The sequence below is a fragment of the Thermothelomyces heterothallicus genome (genome assembly GCF_042370625.1).
Source record: "Thermothelomyces heterothallicus CBS 202.75 unplaced genomic scaffold P884_scaffold_1, whole genome shotgun sequence".
Lineage (NCBI taxonomy): Eukaryota > Fungi > Ascomycota > Sordariomycetes > Sordariales > Chaetomiaceae > Thermothelomyces > Thermothelomyces heterothallicus.
In genome coordinates this window covers 1,087,914-1,111,938 of record NW_027192562.1, presented here as the reverse complement: position 1 = coordinate 1,111,938, position 24,025 = coordinate 1,087,914, and the positions used below count along the sequence as shown (strand labels likewise).

At 56.0% G+C, this 24,025-nt stretch overlaps 5 protein-coding genes across 5 annotated transcripts; 2 read left to right on the top strand and 3 right to left on the bottom strand.

The window, feature by feature from the left end:
* Window positions 1-1,636: 1,636 nt before the first annotated feature.
* Window positions 1,637-3,117, top strand: P884DRAFT_265897 (uncharacterized protein; the record flags this gene model as incomplete). The annotated part of the gene is made up of 7 exons (XM_069441984.1): window positions 1,637-1,733; window positions 1,857-1,966; window positions 2,177-2,327; window positions 2,364-2,398; window positions 2,456-2,484; window positions 2,536-2,616; window positions 3,027-3,117. 7 exons carry the CDS (start codon window positions 1,637-1,639, stop codon window positions 3,115-3,117), a joined length of 594 nt encoding a protein of 197 aa, XP_069301622.1.
* A 1,817-nt stretch (window positions 3,118-4,934) lies between these two features.
* On the bottom strand, window positions 4,935-9,859 carry P884DRAFT_189522 (uncharacterized protein; the record flags this gene model as incomplete). Its single annotated transcript, XM_069437441.1, has 5 exons — window positions 4,935-5,887; window positions 5,974-6,703; window positions 6,783-7,128; window positions 7,194-9,597; window positions 9,682-9,859. The coding sequence occupies 5 exons, from the start codon at window positions 9,857-9,859 to the stop codon at window positions 4,935-4,937; spliced, it is 4,611 nt and encodes a 1,536-aa protein (XP_069301621.1).
* Window positions 9,860-12,270: 2,411 nt separating this feature from the next.
* Window positions 12,271-15,970, bottom strand: P884DRAFT_190246 (Metalloenzyme, LuxS/M16 peptidase-like protein; the record flags this gene model as incomplete). Its single annotated transcript, XM_069437500.1, has 4 exons — window positions 12,271-12,794; window positions 12,989-14,624; window positions 14,784-15,638; window positions 15,710-15,970. The coding sequence occupies 4 exons, from the start codon at window positions 15,968-15,970 to the stop codon at window positions 12,271-12,273; spliced, it is 3,276 nt and encodes a 1,091-aa protein (XP_069301620.1).
* A 5,260-nt stretch (window positions 15,971-21,230) lies between these two features.
* P884DRAFT_253365 (uncharacterized protein) lies at window positions 21,231-22,637 on the bottom strand. The gene is made up of 2 exons (XM_069440787.1): window positions 21,883-22,637; window positions 21,231-21,826 (listed from the first exon to the last, which is right to left on the bottom strand). Exons 1-2 carry the CDS (start codon window positions 22,405-22,407, stop codon window positions 21,446-21,448), a joined length of 906 nt encoding a protein of 301 aa, XP_069301619.1. The 5' UTR covers window positions 22,408-22,637; the 3' UTR covers window positions 21,231-21,445.
* Window positions 22,638-22,950: 313 nt separating this feature from the next.
* On the top strand, window positions 22,951-23,784 carry P884DRAFT_273950 (zinc-finger domain-containing protein; the record flags this gene model as incomplete). Its single annotated transcript, XM_069442657.1, has 3 exons — window positions 22,951-23,286; window positions 23,495-23,662; window positions 23,722-23,784. 3 exons carry the CDS (start codon window positions 22,951-22,953, stop codon window positions 23,782-23,784), a joined length of 567 nt encoding a protein of 188 aa, XP_069301618.1.
* Window positions 23,785-24,025: the final 241 nt, after the last annotated feature.

Below are 24,025 nucleotides of genomic sequence, written 5' to 3'. Positions count from 1 at the left end.
AGAGGGTGAGAACAATGAAACGAACCATCAAGGGTTAATCGGGTCGGGAAGCTCGTGCCTCGAGAGAAACGGCCTAGGCAGATCTACGGACTCGCCTGCTATCGGCGCGCTTGAGCCCATGTGGCGAATCCCGCTATCTTCGGCGCCCGGGGGAGCAAATGGGTAAGAGCTAAACAGGTTACTATTGGGACCCTTTTTTTGTTCGTGTTTTTTTTTTTTTTTCTTTGATGAGAATGGGTAACGGGGGCAAGGTTTTCCCTTGCAAGTTGGTCTGCGCGCACCCACACCCGGACAACAAGCACACTCACTAGCACCCTCGCACTGGCACGCAACAAACAAGCACACACGCGCGCGCGCACACTCACACACAGTTACGCACAAAAGCCAGGAGGACCAGCAGCCCCCAGAGTGGGTTGAACGAAATGGTTGGGTGGAGCGCCATGAAATGGAAAGGGAGCATCGAAGGGCACTGCATCGGGGGAAGCACGGAAGGTGTGGGTGCGCAACCCCTCCCTCTCGGTGGCGGGAGCAAATCAGAGCGCCCGCGCAAAGTGGAGATTCCTACGCAGGCGGGAAAGGTTCAATTCAGCGAGTGACCTGGGCGGGCTCTGACTGGTGCGCCAGGCGGGCCCCAGTCTTCTGGCTTTCTTCTCGAAGACCCGTCGAACACGCTAGTTACTGCAGGCCAAACAACCCTCGACTCACCCATGTCCAGGGCAGACCGTCCCACAGCGCAAGGAATGCGGGCAACCACAGCCAACACAGTGCCGAGTGCGCAGCGAGCCAATGAAAAACTCTCCTCGAGCACGTAGCACGCAATAACCTTCCTAGGAATAGAGTAATTCCTTTTCGGCCTATACAGTGAGTGGTGTAATTAGGTTACTAGTACCTACAATATGCCAAGCGCGTCTCCGTCGCTTGGGCCTCTTGGGCCTCGCTGTTCTGGAGGTCGTCCTCGACTATCGCTTCTAGCAGGAGCAGCAGCAGCAGCAGCAGCAGCAGCAACAAAAGGAGCTGACAATCAGGGCCACGCGACGAACGGACATCCCAGGACAGAGATAGCAAGGTGGGGCGAATCTTATTTGAGAGAGGGGCTTCGGATGAAATGGGCCCCGTCGGTCGGTCTCTCCCATGTAACGTACTGCAAGGGTACGTGTACACTATACTTGGGCCCCAGATCGTCATTCTCAACCCGCTCGACTCGCGATCAGGAACAGTGACGGTTCAACGACGGCTTGGCGAAATGGTTTCAGATGCGGTGTCAGCTACACCATATAATCTACGCCTGTGTGTATAACTACTATAAATGTACAAGTACGACCTGTGTAGCGCAAAAATTATTATATAGTAGACAAGATGGGTTGGATGCATCTGCTGTGTAAACTGCTAGCATCAGTTACCGGTAACACATAACAAACATATTGATAGGGCGGAAACGAAAACCAACCCTAGCACACTTTCACTGTCCGTCTCTTTTCCATGCGCGAAATGAGTGCCAAACGAGCCAAAAAAAAAAAAAAAATTTGTCCAAGCTCCTGAGTGGCCATACTCTGTAGGCTGCTGCTCGATGCTGCTAGGAAATTCTTGCGAGCCATGCCCACGCTCATGACCATGCCTATGCCTATAAACCATACCCATGCCTGTGCCCGTGCCCGAGCCTGTGCGCCTGGAACACCAACGACAAACGCAGATCGATACCAGCAGTAGTGTCCTCCGCATCGAATGGATTAGCTGTAAGCACATATAGTGCATGCACACCGGCCGGGGCTAACCAGCGGCTCTGTCCATATCAAAGAACGCAGTAGTGCATGTACTGTACTATACATACGAACCCGACTATGCTACACTAGGCCTAGCTAAGGTGCTTCATGTTATCGTGAGCTCTCCGTCCCGCGTTTCGGTCATTCTCCCGACTCCAGTTGGCTACCCGACGAAGCCTGCGTCCGAGTGTGGAGTGCGCAATAAAGTGCGCCACGATCGATCGACCGGGCTCATCGGCCGGACAATGCTGTGGCCGATGACGCTGTCTGAAATGAAACAACAGGCCGGGTCCTGGAGATCGAGAAGGGCCGCATCCATCTGTGGCTTGGTTCACCCCGCACACCTTCCCGACACGGGGCTTCTTCTTTCCATTCTTGTAACGGAGGGGAGGGGGGTTTCTTAAAACCCAGGCAAGGCGAGGCAGGCGGCAGGAGAAGCAACAGATCAGGCGAATGAGATTCGGCATTCGCGCCAAGAGCCCACTGAATGGCGCAAGCTGAGGATGTGGTTCCTGAGAAACATGGTCAAAAACCAACAAGTTGCCGGCCTGTCCCTTATAACAGCAAGTCCAGCTAACGTTTAGTACAAGTACATACATACAGATTACCTGTTTCAATCACAGCAGTTGCTGTTTGAGGTGCGTCCGTACTATTTGGTGGAAATCCTTCAGTAATGCCTAACCTGATGCGTATAGTGTAGGGTTCTACTTCACGTTGCCAGTGTGTATGTATATACAGTACATACTATATAAGAGCACTCCGTACGGTGCTCAAGGGCTTCCCAATTCAACACTGGCAAAATCATGGAAGTCAGAGATGAACCGAGCTCGTGTCCACTTCGTACTCGGCGAGAAACGTAAGGAAGGTGAGGGCGGATTCCATCGCATCCCACACAACCGCTGCCTCGCGCGCCCTGCGATAGCTCTTGCCTCTTTTTAGGCGTGCCGCTTCCTGTCGCTGCACCTCGTTTTCTTGTGCCTGCCCTTCCCGCCTGCACCAATGACGCTGCCTTGTGCCACACACACCCACACACACACACCATAAAAGAAGTCCAGAAAACAACCAAGGGTCTCTGGCTCGGTTGTAAAGCGGCTCAAATCAGGGCTAATCTACGCCGGGGCCGGGGGGGGGGGCCTATCATGCGACGGCCCTCCCTCATGAGCTGATCATAGGGGCACAGCTCGCACTTGGGAATGCGACGGGGTCGAGCTTTCGGGGCTCGAACCCCGATCGATGTAGGGAATAATACTAGAATATAGGGCCTAGACGTCTCAACACGGCACTGATCATCGTCATCATCATCATCATCCTCTTCATCATCCCGGGCTACCCACCGCGGGCGATGCGGGTTCCTTGATCCGCATCAACCCAAAGCCCCCGTCGCCGAACATCGTTCTCGGATGCTTCTCGGTTCGGTTGCCCCCCTTGCTGTGCTTTTTGTCTGCGTCCACGTCGTTGACGACCGAGTCGGGTATAGACGTCTTTGAGAGCTTTCGCCGGTCTCTCTCTCTCTCTCTCTCTCTCTCTGGGCAGCATCTCTTGCGAGGTTGAATGGGTACGAAAGAAGTCAGTAAGGAACGTCTTGTAAGCGCATACATACACGGACAACGTAGTGTACAAGAGACATTCTCAGGTATGTCTAAACTCCAGACTCAATCGCACCCGCCCCGTCTCCCCAAGCTGTCCAGAAGGTGATATGTGCGCAGCTAGCCCCAGAATGCCGGCCCCCTGCCGCCCCCCCCCCCCCCTCCCGGGCGGAAACACGGTTGCCCATCTGGTCACTATCACACACCCGGTTGCAGAGCTGGAACCGTCCCTGGCCGTTGATGATCATTTATGCATTCTCTGAAATCACGCACGTGCCTCGTCGTTTCAATAACCTCCGCGACCGGGGAGACAAGGGAGGTAGGGCGGGAGTTACGGAAGAGAGGGCTAAAAAGTTCAGTTCAACAAAGACACCATGAAAAAGCTAGGCTGTTTCACACAGCGTCTCTTGGCCGAGGCCCCGCGGGACCTAGCTCGCCCACCAACCGCCCAAGTAGATGGCTCACTTGTAGTGATGGACCTCTCTCTCCGCTCTAGTAAAAGGTCTGAGTCGCATCTCATTGGCTAAAGACGCATCACATCTCTGCCCCGAGCTCAGCTTCATGTCTGAGCCGTCATGTAGGGTCATGCTTCGGGGTATGAAGCATATCTACGGACATATATATATACTTGTATATGTACGGGACATGCATGCAACCATGATGCCGACACAAAGCACATGGAACAACGGCAGCAGCAACATCACCAAGTCTCAGGGACGCAAAACAATAGTCACTTTTTGTTGCCTCATATGCACCCCGCTCCATCCCCCCCCCCCCCCCCCCCCCCCCCCCCCCCTTTTTTTTTCCTGCCCAGAACGGACTACCATATCGACATCACCACCTCGTCTCTACCATCCCTTCCTCGTATTCCCTGTATCCCCCCTTAAACAGTGGCCATTACGAGAAACCAATTAGCTCTTTCTTTGCATGCAAGCCCTCTTCCTCTAGTTCAATCATCTCCAAGTCGTGAGAACTCATCTCCCTCCCATCTCATGGTCGTCATGCTTTGTAAGAAACCCCAATGCACTCTATCAAAGACACTCATGCAAGCATACCAGTAATGAAATGAGGATGAAGGCAAATGACGGGTATGTGAGTGGGTAGGGAAATTGTGTAGACAGAGCGGGACGCATCGATGAACAGCTGGAACACAGAACAAGTCCAAAGGAAAGCAAGGGCATACCAATACAGGAGAACACCAAGCCCTTTTCCTGTGTAGAACCGATGATCATCATGATTGCAGCCTTCTCTCCCACCAACCTCCCTAGCCAATACATCACAACACATCCCTACGTTTTTGTTCTATGCTTCCGCTCAGTGAGCAAGCAATGTCCAGAGAAGGAAGGACAAAAAAATGCCGGTACAACAGGAAAAAAAAAAAAAAGAAAAAAGAAAGGTAAACAGCAACCAAGACGCCTCATAACCGAAGACGACCCCATCCACTGCCATCCTTAAGCGCCCGCTTGCCGGGCACGATCAGGCTCCCAATCCGTTCGTAGCACGCCACTCCGGAGCCATCAGCCTCCTTCGTAGGCGTAGCTAGGTCGCCATTCAAAGGTCGCCTATGAGGAGATGTCGCCTTGCCGCTCTAAGCGAGCGACTTATCCTCCGGCGCAGCGGCAGCAGCAGCAGCAGCAGCAGCAGCCGCCGTCTGGTCTTCCGTCTCCGGATCGCCGACATGGATCTCGGCAACCTTGTCGCTCGCCTGATCGTCTTCGATCACGCCGAGATCACCCACAGGAGGGACTTTGTGGACCTCTCCATCGACCCACGCCTGCTCGGCAAGCTTGCCGATCAACTCTTGGTCCGCCGCCGACGGCGGCGGCGGGATGCCGTACTCGTCGTCGCCCACAAACCCGACAACCGGCGCTGTCGGCTCGGGCGGGCCAATATAGTCGGCTTCGGGATCCCGCGAGAGCAGGTGCTCCATCCCCGAAGCATCGTCGAACACATCGGTCATGTCGCCTTGGACCGACGATCCGTCATTCTGCGCAATGTCGCTGGCAATGTCGTCGCCACCGCCAACCTCGGAACCGGGCTTGCTGCCCTCGACGAGGTTGCCGAAACTCCAGCTAGTAGGCCCAATGATGGAGGTCATGCCCGCCATACCCGCCGTGTCGTAGTCTGACAGGCCGATCCCTTCATCCTCGCCGTCACCCTCAATGCTGTTGTGCAGAGTGTCCTGGTTACTCCAGGTCGTACCCATGTCAGCGTCGTCGTCGTTGTTGCCGCCCCGGTACGACGGCCGCTCCGACGCAGCACGTCTACCGCTATTATCCCAACCACGACTTTCCCGAAGGAGAGCTGGACCGGCTCCGGTCAAAGCGCTCGGCGATCCACGCTGGGAGGAGCCTTGGCCGAGACGCTCGCCTTCCCCCGAATCCGAAGCGTCATCACGGAGGGCGGACTGGTTGAAACGGTCGGAGATCTCCTGGAACCTGGGACCGCCCAAGGGGACCTTGGAGCGGCGACGGTAGAACAGGAGATACGCAGCCGAGGTAACCACGCGAGAGGTGTCCTTCTGTTTACTGACCGAAGAATCTGGAGAGAAGAAACGTGTGCGTGTTAGCGGCAAAGCGCGAACCCCATGGGAATTGGCATGCATGCAGAAGAAAAGGTGACCTCACCATTGTACTCGTACCACTCGCCGTCGATAAAATTCTTGGCAAAGGCCGTGTAGTGGCCGCCGCCTAGGCCGCCCCAATGGTCGTCCACGGCGATCAAGTCGAATACTTCCTCCTTTCCCTCCTCTTTATTGATGACGCGCTTTGTGAGATCGAGACCCTCCACGGGGAAGTCGACGAGAATGTCCAGCTTGTCCCGCCTCCACCCGCTAGAACTGAAGCGCTTGAGGTGGACAATGAGGATATCCGGTGTCTTCCAGAGGTCGAACTTCTTGCTCGCACGGCGATGCTCCTTGCAGCGAGGACAGTACCACGTGTCCTGTTCCGAGAGAATCTCTTCCTTCTCGAACTCGTCCAGGCAGTCGTCGAGGGCGATACCATGCTTCTTACGCAACTGCCGCGCTTTCTGCTTTGCCTGCAGGCCGGGGTCTTCCAACGTCGGAACCTTGAGATACGTTTTCATACCCCGCATCTCATCGGGCGTTGCGCCACCGAAGACGAGGTCAAAGGCAGCCTCGCTCCACTCGACTACGATACCCTCGCCCAGGCCGACCAGAGCGCCCGTGGGAAGGGACTCTTCGGGCGTCTCGATGGCCGCCGGCTGCGCCGCCGGCTGCTTGCCGCGGGAAAGTCGATTTTGCTTGTTGAAACGGCCCTTACCCTTTCCGTAAGTCTTGTGCTTCCCACCTCTCTTGCGGCCGTTAAATTGATTGCCTGGCCGTGAGTGGAAGTTCTGGAAAGCGATAGGCACACACAGCGCCGTCAGTCGAGTCGCGATCCCGCCTTCCTTTCGGGTAGGGACTCGCACGTACCTTGTGCCTCGTGAACTCCGAGTCCTCGTCGCTAGACTCCTCGGCCATGCGAGTGACGACAGTGGCCGGCAGTCTACCGGATCCCTCGCTGCCACTCTCGTCGGAACCATCCAGGGTTGCGGGGCTCTGCATCTCGATGTCCGAGGCGGCCACCCTAGGCAGCCTGGAGCTCAGCCGCGGCAAAACGCCTTCATCCGTAGTGGAAGTCCAGCCGGTGGGGACGGTTGTGCCCGACTCGTAGAAGTAGCTCATGTCAAACAGATTTTGCAGCTCGGGATCCAAGAACTCGACAGGGTTAACCCACTTGGGCCGCCTCTTATTGAAACGTTTCAGAACCTTTGGTGTCCTGGCAACAGGGTCAGCAACCTTGGGGCTCGGTCGATATACAGGAGCTTGGCGTAAAAGACTTACTCTTCGACGGGCGTAGCGGCGGAGGTGTTACGCGCATCAGAGGCGTCACGCATAGTGACGTCGACCATGTCGTCCTCTCCCTCCACCGACTTGGCAACGACCTTGGAATCGCCCGCGGAATCTGCATCGGACACAGTCGTGTTCACCATCTCCGAGTCCGTGCCCTCGGCCACATCCGTGTCCTCGGGAGCCGACAGCTTGGACCAAGTCGTGAAGGTGGCGACCTTCTCCAGGATCTTGCGGCGGATGGTCTCCAAGTCACGCGCCTCCTCCGGCGTTAGGACGATGAAGTGCGGCGGAGGAAGGGCGGTGTCGCTCTTGCGCACGTAACGCTTCCGGGCCGAAGGATCCGAGGGATCGATGCGGTGCAGGACTGGGACGAGCATGCGCTCCAGCCGGGGATCCTCGACCTGAGAGGAATCGTCCTCGTCTTGCGACGGTGATGCCAGCCAGCCGTTGAGCGCCGGCTGTTTCTTGGGGCCGTAAACATTAGTAGGGGCTGCCTCGATCTCGTGCACGACGGCGACATCGCTCGACTGGATCTCGTCAGAGACTGCGGACCCGTCATCGTAGAACTTGAAGAACTTGGAGTGAAACTCTTCGCCCGCAAAGAGGCGCTCAGCGGGCACCCCGACCCGCACGGCAATGTACTGCTTCAGAGCTCTGATACTACTGTTCTTGTCGAGGTCGACAACAATCTCGACGGGCACATCGTTTAGGGGAAAGAACTTGACACTACGAGACCAGACATTGGCTACCGGAAGCGGTAGGGTAAGGTTGTTGAAAGGGTCAAAAGTGATGCTGACTTTGTCACAGACGGGACACACCAGGGTAGACTTGTACATGCCGGTGAAGAGATCGGCAATGACCGAGTCGTCTCTCTTCTTGGTGATGTCCCAGACCTTGGCTGCCATCTCGCGGACCGCCTCCGGATTGTTGATCATATCGTCCGTGGAGTCGGGCTTCTCGATGTAGGGCTTCTTCTTGATGCGGTTCAAGTCCTCTTGAAGGCCGTCGAGGAGAAAACCGAGGAACTCCTGAGAGTCCTGCTGGCCATATCCGGAAAAGGCCGACGCATACCGCCCGATGACAGCTTTGAAATGGCGTGGAGCGATGGAGCCGGGAGCGGGGTCCCTGTAGATCTCCTCCAGCAGGCGCCCATAGGCGGCAGCAACCTCGCCATTGTGAGAAAGCGGGTTGTCCGGGTTGATCTCCTTCTGTGCTTCGTGTGTGAGGAAGTATTTTGTGAGTTCCTCGACACTCCGCACACATTGCAGCGCCGAGTTCATGTAGCACGTGTTGCCCAGATTCTGCAAACCGACGCAGCCCAAGGTGCGCCCTGGCTTTTGCTGCGCCCGGCCCCTTGTGAGGGCCCCCTGAGGTGCGGGACTGCTGCGTCCGCTGGCATTACCGCGTTGCGCCACGAGGCCTGTCGAGCTGCTTCGGGCCGCTAGAGCTCTATCCTTGACGGTGCCGCCTCGATAGTTGGAGACGAAGGCGTCACGATCAATCTGCTCATCCAGAACAAGCGTCTGGTCAACAGCAAGGCCTACTAACGCCAGGTTCTTCCTTCCGTTGTAGTTAGGATTAGTAGTGGTATCCTCACTGTCAACCAGGCCGCGCTCGACGTCCTTCTCGAGGGTCAAGAAGGTTGCCACGTCGACAAGCATTTCGGGCCAGGCCCCGGGGGTGGATGGAGCCTGAGTGAGAACTTCGTGACCACGGCCAGGTGAATCTGGCGGCGTCTTAATCCCCGACGGCTCCGAGGTGGGCTCTGTGGCTGGAATGGTCTGGAGCAGCCTCCACACGCGAACTTTCCTGTCGGGAGCCACGCCAACAAGCTTCTTGGCCTGCTTCAAGAATTTGTGGTAACTGGAGGATGTGCTTTGGACTATGACGGGGGGCGCAGGCTTCTTGAGCTTGACTTCCTGTTCAATCGGAATGGGACTGTTCGCAGACCATAGCCGGTGGATGGTGAACACCGGAGGATGGAACTCGAACTGAATGGTCGGGATGCTCACGGAGTCTGGTGCCGTGTTGTGTGCGACCCGGACGATGGGCGACTGGCCGGCAGCCAAGCCGTACCACGAAAGGAGAAGATCCCACGCGTCCTTTGGAAAGAGCTCGAAATCCTCAATGCCCGTGCCAGGTTTCAGCTTGACGCAGAGCTCGCCGGCGGAGTCTGTGAAGATGGCTTGGATGATATCCGAGTTGTCGACCGGCCCGGGTGACCCGTCTGAGGATTCCTTGCTGGCGTGCTTTGCATCCGAACGACACGCCTGAGCTTTGGCGAGCCATTTCCGAGACACGAGATATGCCTCGTCGCCCTCCTTCACGGGGGTCTCAGCAAAGGCCTGCACGAGGGTCTCGATCGTCTTGATTTGTTGGTCGAGTGGCGGGATGTCTGTCCTCACACAGTCAGCGCAAGATGGTAAGCGAGAATGTCACGGCGGCGGAGGCGGAGGCGGCGGCGGCGGCGTGGTATTACCATTTCGTAAAGGCAGCTCTGCCTGTTTGTCGGGCGGAGGATTTTCTGGGGCCTCAGTCTCCTCCTGGTTGCCCTGCTCTTCTTTCGGCCCATCGGCCGTTTCTGTCCTTTGAGATTCCGTGACTGTGAGCATATCCACGTCCTCCCTCCCTTCCGCAACGTTCTGCTCTGGTTCCATGCTGGGTGCCCGGCGCTTGAGGGGAGAGGAGGACCGATGGGGAGAATCGGCGGCACCCCCCATTAGAGCTCGGCGGACGGATTGGTGAACGGGCGACTGATCCCTTGCCGGTCCGTGTTGCGGCAGCTGCAAGGTCGAGCCGTCGACGAGGTCGGGATCCCGGTCGAGCTCGGTCGACAGGTCGGCCGAGCCAGCACAGGGAGAGCTCGCGGCGGAAGACGGGGAATCGGCAATGGAGGCGCCCTGGCTTTGAAGGCGGGGCGGCACACCGGACGGAGGCAGCGAGTCGGCACGGGGCAAGGCAGAAGGCGTGCTCAGGCCAGAGACGGAGGCGGCAGAGAAGGAGAAGGCGGGATCGGCGTCTACTTCGGTGGAGGGCAGCACCAAGTCCTCGGGCTTGTTGTGCTCCCTGGTCGACTGGCGGGTAATCCTCCGTTTCTTTAGGGAAGACGTGGTGAAAGGCGAGCTGCCCCGTGCAGCTCGAGGAATGGCTTAGTCGCTTAGGTCTGGTGGGCGGGGAAGCGCACGCAAGGTGGGCGGCGAAGAAGACGGCGGAAGAAGTGGCCAGGTGCTGGTGTTCGTTGGGGAAACCAGGCACTGGCTCAAGCGAGCTGGCAGTGACGGCAGTGACGGAGGGGGGCACTAAGCCGAGCGGATTAAAGTCTGGGTGTAAGAGAAACCTGTGCGGAGCATTCGTCGAGCCAGGACCAACAAGCAGACCCGCGGTCAGAGGCGAGCGGCGAAGCACAGCGTCAGCATGCGCAGGCGCCGTTCCTCGCTATCTCGAAAGGACACCAGATTTACTGGCGATGTTCGAATGTTTCCTTGAAAGAGTGTGACACGCAGCTCTTTAGGAAGGGAGCTCGTGCGACGCAAGCACGCGGCTAGAGCAAAAACTGTTTGTTGCACGTTTCTAAAACTCTCTGGTTACTGCGCCAAGGTTCCTTTTTTTCGATCCGGGATGGGAAAGAGAAGTCCGTGCTAGCAACACCACTTCTACACGGTGCTGGTTAGGTAATCTTTAGGCTCTCGGTGGGTATGCTGGTGTGCATCAGAACGATATTTGCTCCTTGCAAAGGCACCGATGAGCCCGTCTGAGCTCGTTTGCTGAGGAAATCCATATTAGGAAGATGAATGCCATGCCATCGTATGCTGAGGCAACAACCTCGGCGTGCCGCAATGGAATGCTCAAGAACCTGCCTGGTTGTTGCTCTCTTGACCTTTGATCGCGCCCCACCTCACACCTCCACAGCCGTGCTCGCACTGTTAAGCCCAGGTTTTTGGCCCGCGTTAGCACCTGCACTAACGTCCTACTTTGACAGTGAAACATGGGAATCAGTGGCACTTGTTATTGTTCCACTAGTTAGTAGGGCACAAATCACACAATACCTGGCCCGGAAACTTGGAAGAATCAGACATCCAATCCACATTGCCCCACCCCGTGTTCACTCAGTTTGCCCTCCTACAGACAAGAGAGAGAGAGAGAGAGGGAGGGAGGAAAAAGTAGCCCACCTGCCCTTTGCCAAAATGCCGCTCTTAGAAAAGAGGTTGGAAGGAAGAAGAGGCAAAGCAAAGGGGAAAGTAGGCAGAAAGGTCCGTCAGCTCTTTCGATGGTAACCAGTACACGTCTCACCAACGATTTTGCAAACCTACCAAGCAGCCCGGGAGCCAGCCAGTGGAGAACCCTCCCCCCTCTGTATCATGGAAGAGCAATGGCGGGATCAAGCCGCTATTGCCTGCAATATGTCAATGCCGAAATATATGCTACTCCTGGCCCGGCGAACTTCTTGCTCGGTTGACACTATATAAGTAAAGGACGCAGAGAAAAAAAATGAATAGAGAAAGAAATGAGATGAAATGAATGAATTAGAGAGAGAGAGAGAGAGAGAGAGAGAGAGAGAGAGAGAGAGAGAGAGATCAGGGGACAATGGCAGGCCTATATTCACAATTCAGAAGCAGCCGGTCGTTGTCTCAACGCCAGGAGGATTTTGAATGATTACAGCAGGTGTGAGGAGGTTGCATTAGTTAACTTGGCTTAGGTCTTGCCAGCAAGGAGACAAGAACCGACAGCATCGAACAAAGCGCGTCTAACATGCCCATCCTTCCCCACGGCCGGTTTGACCTTGCCACAGAACTCAGCGTTGTCCCATATGATTAATTGCATAGTCTTCCGGTTGCCTCAAGGGGCCTGCGGGCCTGCCTACCGGCCCGGGTGTGTACCAGTTCCGAGTCTTCTATCCCCGTCCCCTCCTCTATGAGCTGACGCTTGCGTTGATGTGCTACACAGTAGCCGTACCTCCTCTGCCGCGCGATTCTCCGACCACCCGTCAATTCAAGGCGCTGGCACGGAAGGAAGAGAGAAAAAAATAAAAGCGGAGAAATACAAGAGAGAAAGAACGTAGGATGGAATATCAGAGTTTTGCTTCCAAATCCTCATACACGCTAAGGTCTTTCAGAGGTTTCGCCCCATTGCTAGCGGGGAGACTGGCCCTGAAAGACCTGACATCGTCAATGAAGACCGGCGTCGTTCCGTTTGCTGATGGAGGTTCGGCGTCCTTGACCACATCGTTTCCGGGGCCGTGCTTGGCATGGATTTTCCTCCATGCCTCGGATGCCGCGTCTATCTTGCCTTCAGGTACCTTCAAATCGTGGAGGAGATAGTCCCGGAGACCGGCGACCTCCTTCTCTACGTCGTGGTCGGCCGCGCTCAGCCGGGCCTGCAGGTCGGAGGCCGCTTTGGCAGAAGCTGCCTCATCAATTTCCAGCGTTTTGATCAGCTGAGAAATCTCCTTGGTTGACACGTCGCTCTTTGCCTGGGCCTCGAGGTAAACGGCCAGCTTCGCCCTTGATGGTGAGTTGGGGTGAATATATTCGTTGAAAAACTCAATCATGTCCGCCTTGGTGATCGGTCTGATGTGATCCGCGTCCTGGGGAGCTGGAGATTTGAGAGTTTTGTCAGTTTGAGAGTCACAACACCCCCTTTCTTTCATTTTTGGAAGACGAGATTTTTTTTTTGAGGGGTGGAGGGGAAGGAAGAAGGGAAGGGAGGCATGACCCGATCCAAAAATAAATAAATAAATAAAAAATAATAATAATAATAATAATAAAAAATAAAAAAATAAAACTCACCATTGTCGAAAGCATAGAACTCGGAGTGGATGTGGGTCCAATGTCTGTTGCTTTCTTGCTCCAGGTACTTGAGTCTCTCTAGACGCTTGTCAATAATGCTGCGCTTGTTGCTTTCGAACTCCTCCTCGCTCATCTCCTCCAGCATCGTGGCCACGGTCTTGAGGAACTCTTCGATCCTGGTCTCCAGATACGGTGCCGTCTTCTCGCTCTGGATGACAAAGTAGAAGCCGTACTGGGTGACGCTGGTCCAGGTGCCCGAATAGACGATGTAGCCGAGCTGCTCCTTGGTGCGGAGTTGGTTAAAGCACGGCTCGTGCACAATCTGATCCAGGAGCAACACCCTCGCCCGGACATTGTAGTCATCCCTCGAGCCTACGTGAAGGAAATACTGAATGCAATGGTTGACATTGGCCGGGTCTTTGAGCTTCTTCTTCCAGATGTAGTTAGACCCGGGCGGGAGTATCAGCCCTCGCCGGATCTTCCACTGGGCCTCTGGGAGGGCTCGAGGCTTCAGCGTCGACTCGACCATATCCGTCAGCCGGAGGGCGTCCTCCCTGTAGACGTTTCCGTGGACGAGGATCTCCATGTGCATCTGGGAGAGCAGCTCCTTGTGGAAGACGCGGAGGGCGTCGGCAGTGATGTAAGGCAGCTCGGCCTCGAGCTCCTCGACCACGTAGCCTTGGTCGACCGTCAGCCAGGACATGTAGTCGCCGATCTGAGTCCAGGGCGCGGAGAGCTCCCAGTTCCGGTACCCTCTGCTGATGCGCTCCTTGATGATGGCGAACCGGTCGTCGCGGATCTCGAGATCGCGAGTGGTGACGAGCACGTGCTGCAACAGGACGGCTAGCTTGTCGTTGTAGCCCGAAACCTCGATGTACAGGCCGCGCGAGTCGAGGGTTACGGTGTACTCCAGGCCGGCCAGCTCGGCATCGTACGAGAATTCTTCGAGCGCGTCCTTGACGAGATCGGTAAAGAGGCGGGACTTCACCCGCCCCGCCGCCGAGGCGGTGGCTACCGGGCTCCTGCAGCTGATGATCAGGGTCGCCTTGGGGACCCAGAACGTGTCGTCCTTCTTGAACCAGGTCCGGACGAGGGGGTCGTTCCTGACGATACGGGGTGCCAGCGCCGGCTCCTTGACGTCCTTCTTCTCGACTTCCAGCTTGGTCGGCACGAACTCGTTCTTGTGCGGGAGATGCAGCTTGGCCGTCCGGGTCTGGGGCCCGCTGGCGGCCGCCTTCTTGATCTCCTCCATGAGGTCGTCGGGGATAGGTTGGCAGCTGTACTCGGTTCCGTACCACTTCTCCTTCTTGTCCCATTTCCCGGGGAAGTCGCGCGATACGATGGTCATCCGGAAATTGTCGGGCCGCAGGCAATCGAGGCCCTCCTTGATTAGTTTCGGGTCGAACTTGCGCAAAAGACTGTACCCGCTCAGCAGGTATTCCCGCGGGAGCGGCTTCTGCATGGTTGAGCTGAGCTTGCTCGTGAAACGGTACGACTGCGTCTTCTCCCTAAACCTGAAGTTGACCTCGGCCAGTCCCTTCTGTTCTTCAAAGATCCACTCCTGCGGCTCCGTCTCGCGGAGGAGAGCAATGTACTCGAAGACGACCTTGACGACCTCCTTGTAGTTGTTGAGTCCCTGCAGTGGGAGTCAGCGGGGGAAACGCCCCAACAGGTTTCCGATGATTCTCCTGGGAGGTGAGAAAAGAAACAAGGAACGAAAAAAAAAAGGAAAAGAAAAGAAAAAAAAAGAGAGAGGGGGGGGGAAAGAGAGAGAGAACAACCACTCCTTGCATACCTCCTCTGTCAAGGTAATTTGACACTCAAAGACCTCTGGAGTGCCGGGGCCGACCGGCCAGGCCCCGGCATACAGGCCGTTTGCCCAACCCTTGGACTTGATGTACGACATGATACTTCCGGGACCCTCGTGGCCGATGAGATGACTAATATACCGGCTCGGTTGAGAGTCGTAGAGGTGATCCTGCTCGATGAAGGGGAAGGTGAGGGTGAGGTCGCGGGTATCCATGACGGGCCTGGCGAAGATCTGGGTGCCGAGCAGCTCCCTGGTGAAGGGCACCTCCCGGTCCCACCTGTTGGGCGCGAGGTCCTTGTTCTTGATGGGGGAGAAGTACTCGACGACCCAGGTCTGCAGGACGTCCAGGGGCTCCCGTCCGAGGACGCAGAGCTTCATGCGGTTCGCCGAGTAGTGCTTCTCGTAGAACTCGATGAACTTGTCGCGCACGTTGATGCCCCGGACCTCGGGGGCGGTCTTGAGGGTCTCCAGGTTGCCGGTGGAGAAGTGACAGAAGGGGTGCTTGGGGTTGGACAGCGACTTCTTGAGCTGGTGCAGGCGCCACTGGTCGTTCTGCAGGTTCTTCTTGTTCTCCGAGTCCACGGCGCGGAGCTCGCGGTCCAGCGTGTTCTCGAGGAAGAGCGGCTCGATGAAGAACTGGGCGAAGCGGTCCAGGGCGCCGAGCAGCGGCGAGGGGTTCGTCGCCGAGGGCTCCTCTTGGTTGCCCGGCTTGGCGGAGACCTCGAAGTGGTAGTTCGTGGACGTTGCTGCCGTGTAGGCGTTGGTCAGGCCGGAATGGGCCGAGATGTACTGGTGGTAAGCATTCTCCGCCGGGTACTTCTTGTTGCCCATGAAGAGGAGCTGCACCCTAGAGTTAGTTCGGCGGGGGCGCGGGATTCTGGTCCGGTCAACAGGACGGAGGATGTACTGACATGTTCGACGGCGTGGGCCATTCCGGGCATCTCGTCCTCGTCGCTGAAACTTCCGACGTTGACATCCATGGCAGCGCTTGCCTTGTCCGTCTTGGGGTCATGGACGATGAGCGCCTCGAGCTGGTTCGGGAGGCGGATGACGCGGTAGGACCGGTCGTCCAGAGACGGCTTCTCCAAGCGGTCCGTCACGACCACGACTTCGCCTTCGCGGCGGATGGGAGGGTCCGCCGAGGACTGCGGTTCGGGGCTCGGGGGGGCCATGGCAAGCTTGCGTGCCGGGCGTTGACCTGTGGGCGCGGGGGGTGCGAAGAGGTATTGTATGTTTTGTATGTACTGTACGTATCTACCTTGAATCGCTTTGTTTTGGGTGGCGGTGTCGGCTCGGCTCAAGGAATAAACCGATTTGCGTGTGAATCGAGCTCCGCCCGGCAGTGCGAGGCGGCTCGGAAAGTAACCAGCACACCACCAACCCGAGAAGCCTAGGCTAGGTTTTGCACAATCGAGTTGTTCTTCGCAACGGAGCTGCAGGTTGAGGGTGGTGGGGTACGGGCACGACTGGCCGAGACCGTGTTGGGGGAGAGCGGCAGGATGACGGCACAGTAACTCAGAGTTCAGAGTAAGCGGCAGCGGCCCTGCAGCGGTAGTTAGCCAGTAAGGTAATGGTAATCCGTAGTCTGCACACTAGCTTGGTAGCGTCCGTGCGACCTGTGGGGAACGATGCAGCGCTAAGGAATGGTTTCCGGCGAGTTGGATTCCAGAAAAGCCGGCTGGGTCATCTCGTACCCGGTAGGACGGGGAAGCTAGTAAACCGTTGTCCGTCTATAGGGGTCCTCCCGGGGTCTTGGGGTGGTTTTGAAGCTGTCGCAACTGTGCAACCCAAACGGCGAGAGCGCGAGAGCGCGAGAGAATGAGCGAGGTTCAGTGACGGCTTGTGTGGAACGAGTGCTAAATCATATGACGGCAAGCCAAGAGCTATTTGTAGAGTGCATGTGGTCCGCAAGCGCGCAGCGGGTTCCAGCCGGGAAGATGGGAGCGGAAGTGTCCTGGGTAGCCCGGCGAGCACGGCTCTTTATATATACCTTGCGCGCGGGTTAACGTTAGCGCAAGCCTCTGCAGACGGAGATGATTGCTCTTACGCAGCGCCTGTGAACTGGTGGGGAGCGAGAAAAAAAATTCAGGTATAATGTAGTTATATACGTCCGTACAGTACTCTACTGTACCTAGGTACATCCAGAGTAACTACCTCTAACTACTCCGTAGGTAGTTCAATTGTCGGGGTTCGGGCGGCTATCAAGTTCCACCAGCGATCGCAGAGGGCTTCATCTGCAGGCGTGCCGGATTCACTTTGATGGTTAGGGGGCAACAGCAATGCGTGTTCGTGGACAAGCTCGAAAGCATTGATTGACTAAGTTATGGAGTACGGAGTACCACGCTGGCATTGAACGAAAAAGGGGGCAGGGCCCATCAAGGTGCAAGCACGGATCCAAGGGTTAAAGTTCGGATGCCCCTTTCCTTCTCTAGAGATTTGTTGACAGCGAGTACCAAGTAACTAACACTGCTAGCCTCCGGTCCCACCGCTCACTGCCAAGGGCCCGGCAGAACATGTCCCCTGAGCGATCGAGACCTTTTCGGGCCAGAACAGTTGATCCAGAGACATCGTATCTGGCACACATTTCTCACTCGCGTAAATGAGCGAGTAAACTGGACACGTCTACAGGAAAGAAGGTGGTGGCGATGTGTGTGATGTTGCCACGATGACGACTAGTATAGCTAGTATGGCTGTTTGGTAGAACGAGAGGTTAGACTAAGGTAACGAACAAACTCCAGCATTGTCGACCAGGGTAGGATCTCAGCCTGTTATTCGTATCACTCCTTAGCAGGTAACGTTATATATAATGCTCGGCATTCTAGCTCGAGCAAGGACTCAGCCATGTCGCGTTCCGCTCATGGACGTACTAGGTATGTACCGTACCTCGATGCGTAGTACCCTGTCCTACATCCATAGAGTTAGGCGTGTCGCCCAGCTCCAAAACTAATTTAGGCCCATTAATAAAAAGAGCATGCAAGAGCATTTGGAGGTCATAGGCCCGACTTTAGGCGACCTACCTACCTTGGTAATGTATTACCCTATATTTCCGTTGGCAAAGGAAGCATTATCGAGACTAAGTGTAGCCATGACAGTGACGGCGTTCTTTGTCTTCCTCTTTATTTTCTCTTTTTTCTTTTTCTTTTTCGTTCCTTTTTTGGGCAACTTGCTTAACCTAAAATCGATCAAGTCTGCTCCCTCTCGAGGCCGTTTCATCCTTGGTCTTCGATGATGGTTCGTTTCCAATCTTCTTCTAGCATTTCACCAGCGCCTCGCCCTTGGCTACCGTCGCTTATTTCCCATAGGGTGCGCATCTAACTTCTCAAACATGTCAGCTTCTCGAATCACATTCTAACGGGTTCTTCCACAGGGCAACTTCCACGTATGGTATTCCGCTTAGGTGGCCAAGGAAAGCGGCCGGCGGTTCGATGGCTTGTCGGCGCCACGCCGCGGAAAATACGTCCGTACAGTCAAGTATCTGACGTACGTAGTAGCAGCTGCTGCAGATCATGCCTAGGCGGCTTGCAATCCATCCATTTGCATCTTGCCCGAAACAGAAAGGTTCAGGTACCTCTACACTTTGTACATACATTATCTACCCCTGTATATACGCTAATAGTACTTTTAACATTGCCTTGTCAAATTAGTTACGTACAAAGATTGTCTCTTGGATGAGGCCCCTTGTAAAATCTCGTGTGTTTTGTATTTGGGTACCTGGAGTTACCCATAGGCATCCGAGGTGGCTACGAATTAAAAGTAGCCAGGGCAGGTGTAGTATGTAAGGTACAGAACGTATCATTACGTACTCGGGGCTGCAGCTTGCTACACGTGCTACACAGTCATTTCGGTCGATTCACGGCATCACACATTTGACCTCTACCGGCATCACTACCACTTGCTAAGCCATCTTATATCCGGTTAATTATCGTCGTGGTTGACGGTAACATGCATGTGCTAGACAGCGAAGTTGCACAAGCAAATCTAACTACCTACTACCTAGAAACCTAACCGTTGGCTAAACCCTGTTGTCTTCGTTACCGCCTTCTCGTCCGTTGTGTTACATCACTGTCAGCTCAAAACCTACAACCGGGTGCCAGACAAGGCGCATCATTTCACAAAGATACCTCAAACGCTCTACGTAGCCCCGAATTTAGATATAGCTCGCAAAACTCGTAATAGCCATTAGCCCGGCGTATCACACACCCGACTACTAGAAACATCTATCACGAGACAGGCTACCTAATGAGCGACGGAGCAGCGCCCCGTACCCGTGGTTCCCTCAACCGTCGATGAGCAGGCAGGTGTTGTTCCATTTCCCACGTCAACATCCGCTCACCGACCAATTTGACAAAAAAAAAAAAAAAAAAAAAAAAAGAACCAGATGTTCCGGGTTAATCAGGGCTAAGTCTAACGCGAGATGGATGCGGCTTCTCAAGAGCCTTTCTCCGTCGACCGGGAAAATACATAGCTCGTTGTCTTCCCGGCTCCATTGCAAGCGGGAAAACACATATTATGCCGCCCAACAAATGGCATCTACCCGCTCTCCATACATCGTACTATGCCAACACACGATAGATCCTCAGTTCCGCCAAGACCCGCAACCGTCAGGGTGTTCGCTATGCCTGATTCACAAGTCCTGATTCACCGGTCCAGAATGGCTCCGTAGAGGATGGTTTCATTCTCTCACTACTATGACCATCTTTGTGGGCTTCATCAGGTATATACGTACCTACAGAGAGTACATATATGAACACAAGACACTGTTCACTCCAACTGGCCAGAGCCGTTTCACCGGATATAGCGGCGGAAGGAAGCCGGCGCCACGACCTTGGTGAAACAAAGGGGGGGCAACGTCGGCCTCCCAATCTTAACCTAATACACGGCATCGCTAGATCCTACGGACCGGCCGGTGTTCTGGTGGAATGTCTGACGTTGAAGTCTGGTGAGCATGTATACACGCCGTAGAACACATGACGTTACAGTTCATGCGACCCCCTCGTGGACCGTCAAGGTGCGGCTGGTTCGCAGTCGCCGATGGGCCGTGTGACGTGTGGGTAAGCCGAACCAAAGCTGGCCCAAAGCTGGGTCACACACGGATGATGTCCCCTTCTCCCGCTTTTCCATTCCTTCTTGACGAACCTTGGCTTTTGCGCACGGACGAGGGCCAGGGAGTGGCAGCCAAATCTTGGAACATGCAGCGCAGCAGCCCTTGATCGGGAATATGCGGCCCGGTTAGGAACGTCGCTTTAAGCACGTCCACATCTGTAGTGAACCTGATCTGAACATGCAACCTCCAACCCAAGCAAACCACGATGACCGCAAGCTCGGGGATGCCGAATATATGGTGCCGGATCCCGATGCCGTGAGCCTGAATGCGTTTGAGCGCCAGGTGCATAACGTGCACGCTCCCTGAAAAGGGGCTTCCACCGTCCACCTAGCCCGCTCGCGCAGGGGAAGATCATCCCGTGGAGAGAGTGAGTCGGTCATGGCCGAGGTGCATATCCAAGGGGCGATGCGGACCGATATCGAGTAATTGGCTTGCTGCGATATGCAACGAGCTCCTTTGGCGGGAAGGAGAAGCGCGATCTCCCGGCATTCTTCCGCCCTCAGAGAGAAACGGCACGGCTGCGCTGCCGAGTCGATCCAAAAGCGTTGAGCAAAAATTACCTTTATCCCAAAAGGGCAAAGGCAAGTCCCGCGGACCGCAATGTTGGTATCCCCAACCAGCTTCACCAAAGGTCAGCAGACTTTACCCGGCTCGACAGACACGGCACGGCTGGCTAGCCCGTCCTTGCCAGAAGAGCGCAGAGCTCCAGCCTTCGTCACCCACGCGGCTGACCATCCGAAGGCCGCGGCAAAATGGGCAGCTTGCATGCAGCCGTTTCTGCCTGGGGCGTCGATATAAAGTCCAAACTTTTTTCCTTTCCTTGCCCTAACCATCGTACCCACCACCTTTTTCAACCATCCGATGCAACCCACGAATTCCGACGACCTCGGAACTAGTTGGCTCCGCGCAGTGACAGACACTGCTCACATTCGACCTGCTGCTGGGGACCAGACTTTGAAAAATCGGGCTGAGGGATTTCCTTCCCCTCCCTCACCCCCTTTTTTAAGCTCCTTCAGCCTGTCTTGATGCATGTCTCGTCACGCATTCTACTGCAATGCGGCCGTCCGGTCAGCATAAGCCTGCGGTCACAAAATACCAGAATCCGTCCTTGTCAGTTCCTCTCTTCTGCGAGAAAGGTAGCGCAGATAACCGGAGAAAGGGAGGGCTGTAATGGTAATGATTGACATTCCGAGACGTGCAACCGTACTGTGAACTTGGTATCTCCCGCTGGAGCAGCCTTTCGGGACACCCATCTCTCTCTGAGTACGAAGCCGGGTGTTTCGAAGTCCAGCGTTCGTGGTGACTTTCCGGAAGGCTTTATCTGAAACCTAGTAGACAATGGGAGACATGCTAGCAGGCTGAGCAGGACCCCAAGTATGAGGGTTACAAGTAGAGCCGCTTGAACCATCAAGGAAACAAGATGGGCACGAGTGATCAATTCTGTTTGAGAAAGGCAGGGCCGGAGAGGAACGAGGGCAAGGGAAAAGAATAGGGGCAGAAGAGATAAGCACACTCATGCGCGAAGCACGGTAGCATCCCGTTTTCAACGCTTCTTCTTCGGGCAATCAGCCACTTTGTGACCGGGCTTCCCGCACCCATGGCAAGACAAGGCGGAGGAAGGCCGCTGGAATGCCTGTGAGCCTGCTGAGGAGATGGAGGTCAGTTGATTCAACTTGATCTCTTTCTTCCGTCTCTTCCCGGCGAGCTGCTGCGCCTTCCTGCGCTCCTCTTCTCGCCTGGCCGAGATACTAGACCTCGGCCGCCTGCGCTCTGCACTGCCGACGGTGCTCTGCCGGCCGCGGCTAGGCTCTGCCTTTGCTGCCTCCGAGGAATTCTCGTCATCCGAGACCTCTCCAGCATCCGAACCGGAGTCTGAGTCCGAGTCACTGCTGCCGCTGTTTTCGTCGCCCTCTTTCCTGGCAGCCTGGAGAACCTCGTCAGCATAAGCCTGATTTGAAAGGCTCAATGGCCTCAACTTGCCTTCGATTTCTTCATGTTGAAGCGCTGAAACTGAGGCCGGCCGGACACGCCGCCGAGATCGAACGGGTCGTCATCGTCATCCCTGCCTGGCGTGCTCGCGTAGTCGATTTGGGCAAAGCCGACCTCAACGACGTTCAGCAGCGGCCGAGATGACCTCGGTGGCAGGCTTGCCGCGCCCTCCAGCACCCAGTGCGAGTCTCCCAGTTCCGCGGCGCGCTTCTCTATGGCCGCCCGCTTCTTCCTCTCCTCCTCTTCCACCGCAGCCCTTATCGCCTGCTGGTCGAAGAGCGGTGTCGCCGGCGAGCCGGCTGCTGATGGCGTGTGGGACGTCTTGCGACGCTTGGCCGAGCCATCATCGCCGCCTGGGGTTGCTGGCGAGCTGGCATCGGGTGTATCCGCGGCTGCTGCGGCTGCTGCGGCTGCGCCCCTTTGCATGAACTTCATCGTCATCAGACGAGAGGACATTGTCTTTGGGGTCTGTTGCTTTGCCATGACTGGCATGTTCGATGCTGGAGTGGGCGCCATGTTGTTGCTGATGGGTGTTGAGTGTTAAAAATTGAGCGAAGTGAAAGGAAACAGATTTTTGAGCCCTGGGTCTTGGTTGGCAGTAAACTCCCAGCAGAACAGAGAAGCGTTTGCCTCAGCAGAGGTCTCGCTATTATCTGAACTTTCTTGCACCCCTTCGTTTTTCTCGGTAACTCGTTCACCTTATGGAAACGAATTCCACGACGACTTCGAGGTGACGCGTTCTCAAAAAGAAAAACAGATGAACAACACGCCAAGGGAAGCAAACCGCATCAGGTAAGCGGTAACTACAGAGAGGGTTGGGAAAGAGCCTTATCGATGCGCACAGACCACACATCATCAAGTCGCCTTGCAACTTTAACTTACCACTTGAGCCGAGAATCACCCGGCAGCATTCCCTGCAGCTCCAAAGCTCCAGCAGCGAAGCCAAGCCAATTGAGTTCATTCTAATAACTAACCTCGATTAAACGCTTCCCGGGTCCCCGTCCCGCAAACCACCAACGCCCTACCCGAGTCCGCCACGAACCCCCGAAGCTACGACAAATGTACGTATCGCGTCTGCGGGGGGCAGCCGCCGCGGCAGTTAGCTCGCTGCCCCGGCGAGCGGCAGCGAACAACGCAGCCTTCTTCAGCACCACCGCCCGCCAGCTCAAGGGGGACGTCGCCTCGCCCTCGCCCTCGCCCTCGCCCTCGCCGCCGCCGGCCGGCACGACCAGCACCACCGCTCACGCGCAGACGACGCTGCCGACGACCGAAGGACCGGCTCCCGCGGCCGTTGCGCAGGCGCCGAACCGCGCCGAAATCTGGTCTCGCTCCCAGCGGCCCCGCGCCCAGGCCATGACGGGGCCGCGCTTCGAGCAGACGGACTTTGAGTTGCAGGTGCGTTTCCGATGCTCTTGTGATTGCTCTCCGATGATCAGTATTGCTTGCAAGGAGAAATTGGGGAAAAAGTTGGGGGGGAGGGGGGAGGTTTGGAAGAGAGGGCAGAGGAAGGGTCGTCGGGGATCTTGGGGGGGTTTTGCTCTTTTTACTTCTTCCAAACGGGTGCCGGTGACGGGGTGCTGATGCTGACGATGCTGGAACCTAGCCGCGACCCTATGCCGCCATTGAGCTCATCCACCAGCAGCCCGTGCGGTGGACGCACGAGAGGATTGTGGCGTGCGACGGAGGCGGCGGACCGACTGGACACCCCAGGATCTACATCAACACCGACAAGCCCGAAATTGCCACGTGCGGGTACTGCGGGCTGCCCTTTGTAAGTTCTTCCCCTCCTCTTCGCTTTCGAGAGCAATGCGACTAAACGCTGCGGCGCAGGCGAACGAGCATCACAGAAAACACCTCGAGTCGCTTCCGCAGACGTCGTATCCGCTTTCCTGAAGATGGGCTGGAAGGTGAGGACGTCGAGGGAGACAGATATTGTACATATTTCAGCTGGGCAAATAGATGGGAACTGTCTCTGACTCCTTCCGGCATGCCGGGCGAATATTGTCAACCAAAGTGATGAATCCGGGAGACCGGTCAGACGATGGGCGCTGCAGTAGCTCGAAATCAAAGTTTTGTGTCATCCAGGATTACGGTATGTCCTAGTCGGGCGTGGATACTTCGTGGCGTGTGGCGA

What these genes read in the sequence shown, in the direction of transcription:
- P884DRAFT_253365 (XM_069440787.1), bottom strand. Translation starts at nt 22,407, where the DNA reads ATGGCGCCCACTCCAGCATCGAACATGCCAGTCATGGCAAAGCAACAG. An exon ending in TCAACATGAAGAAATCGAAG is followed by an intron (nt 21,827 to 21,882) that starts GCAAGTTGAGGC and finishes GAGGTTCTCCAG; the next exon opens with GCTGCCAGGAAAGAGGGCGA.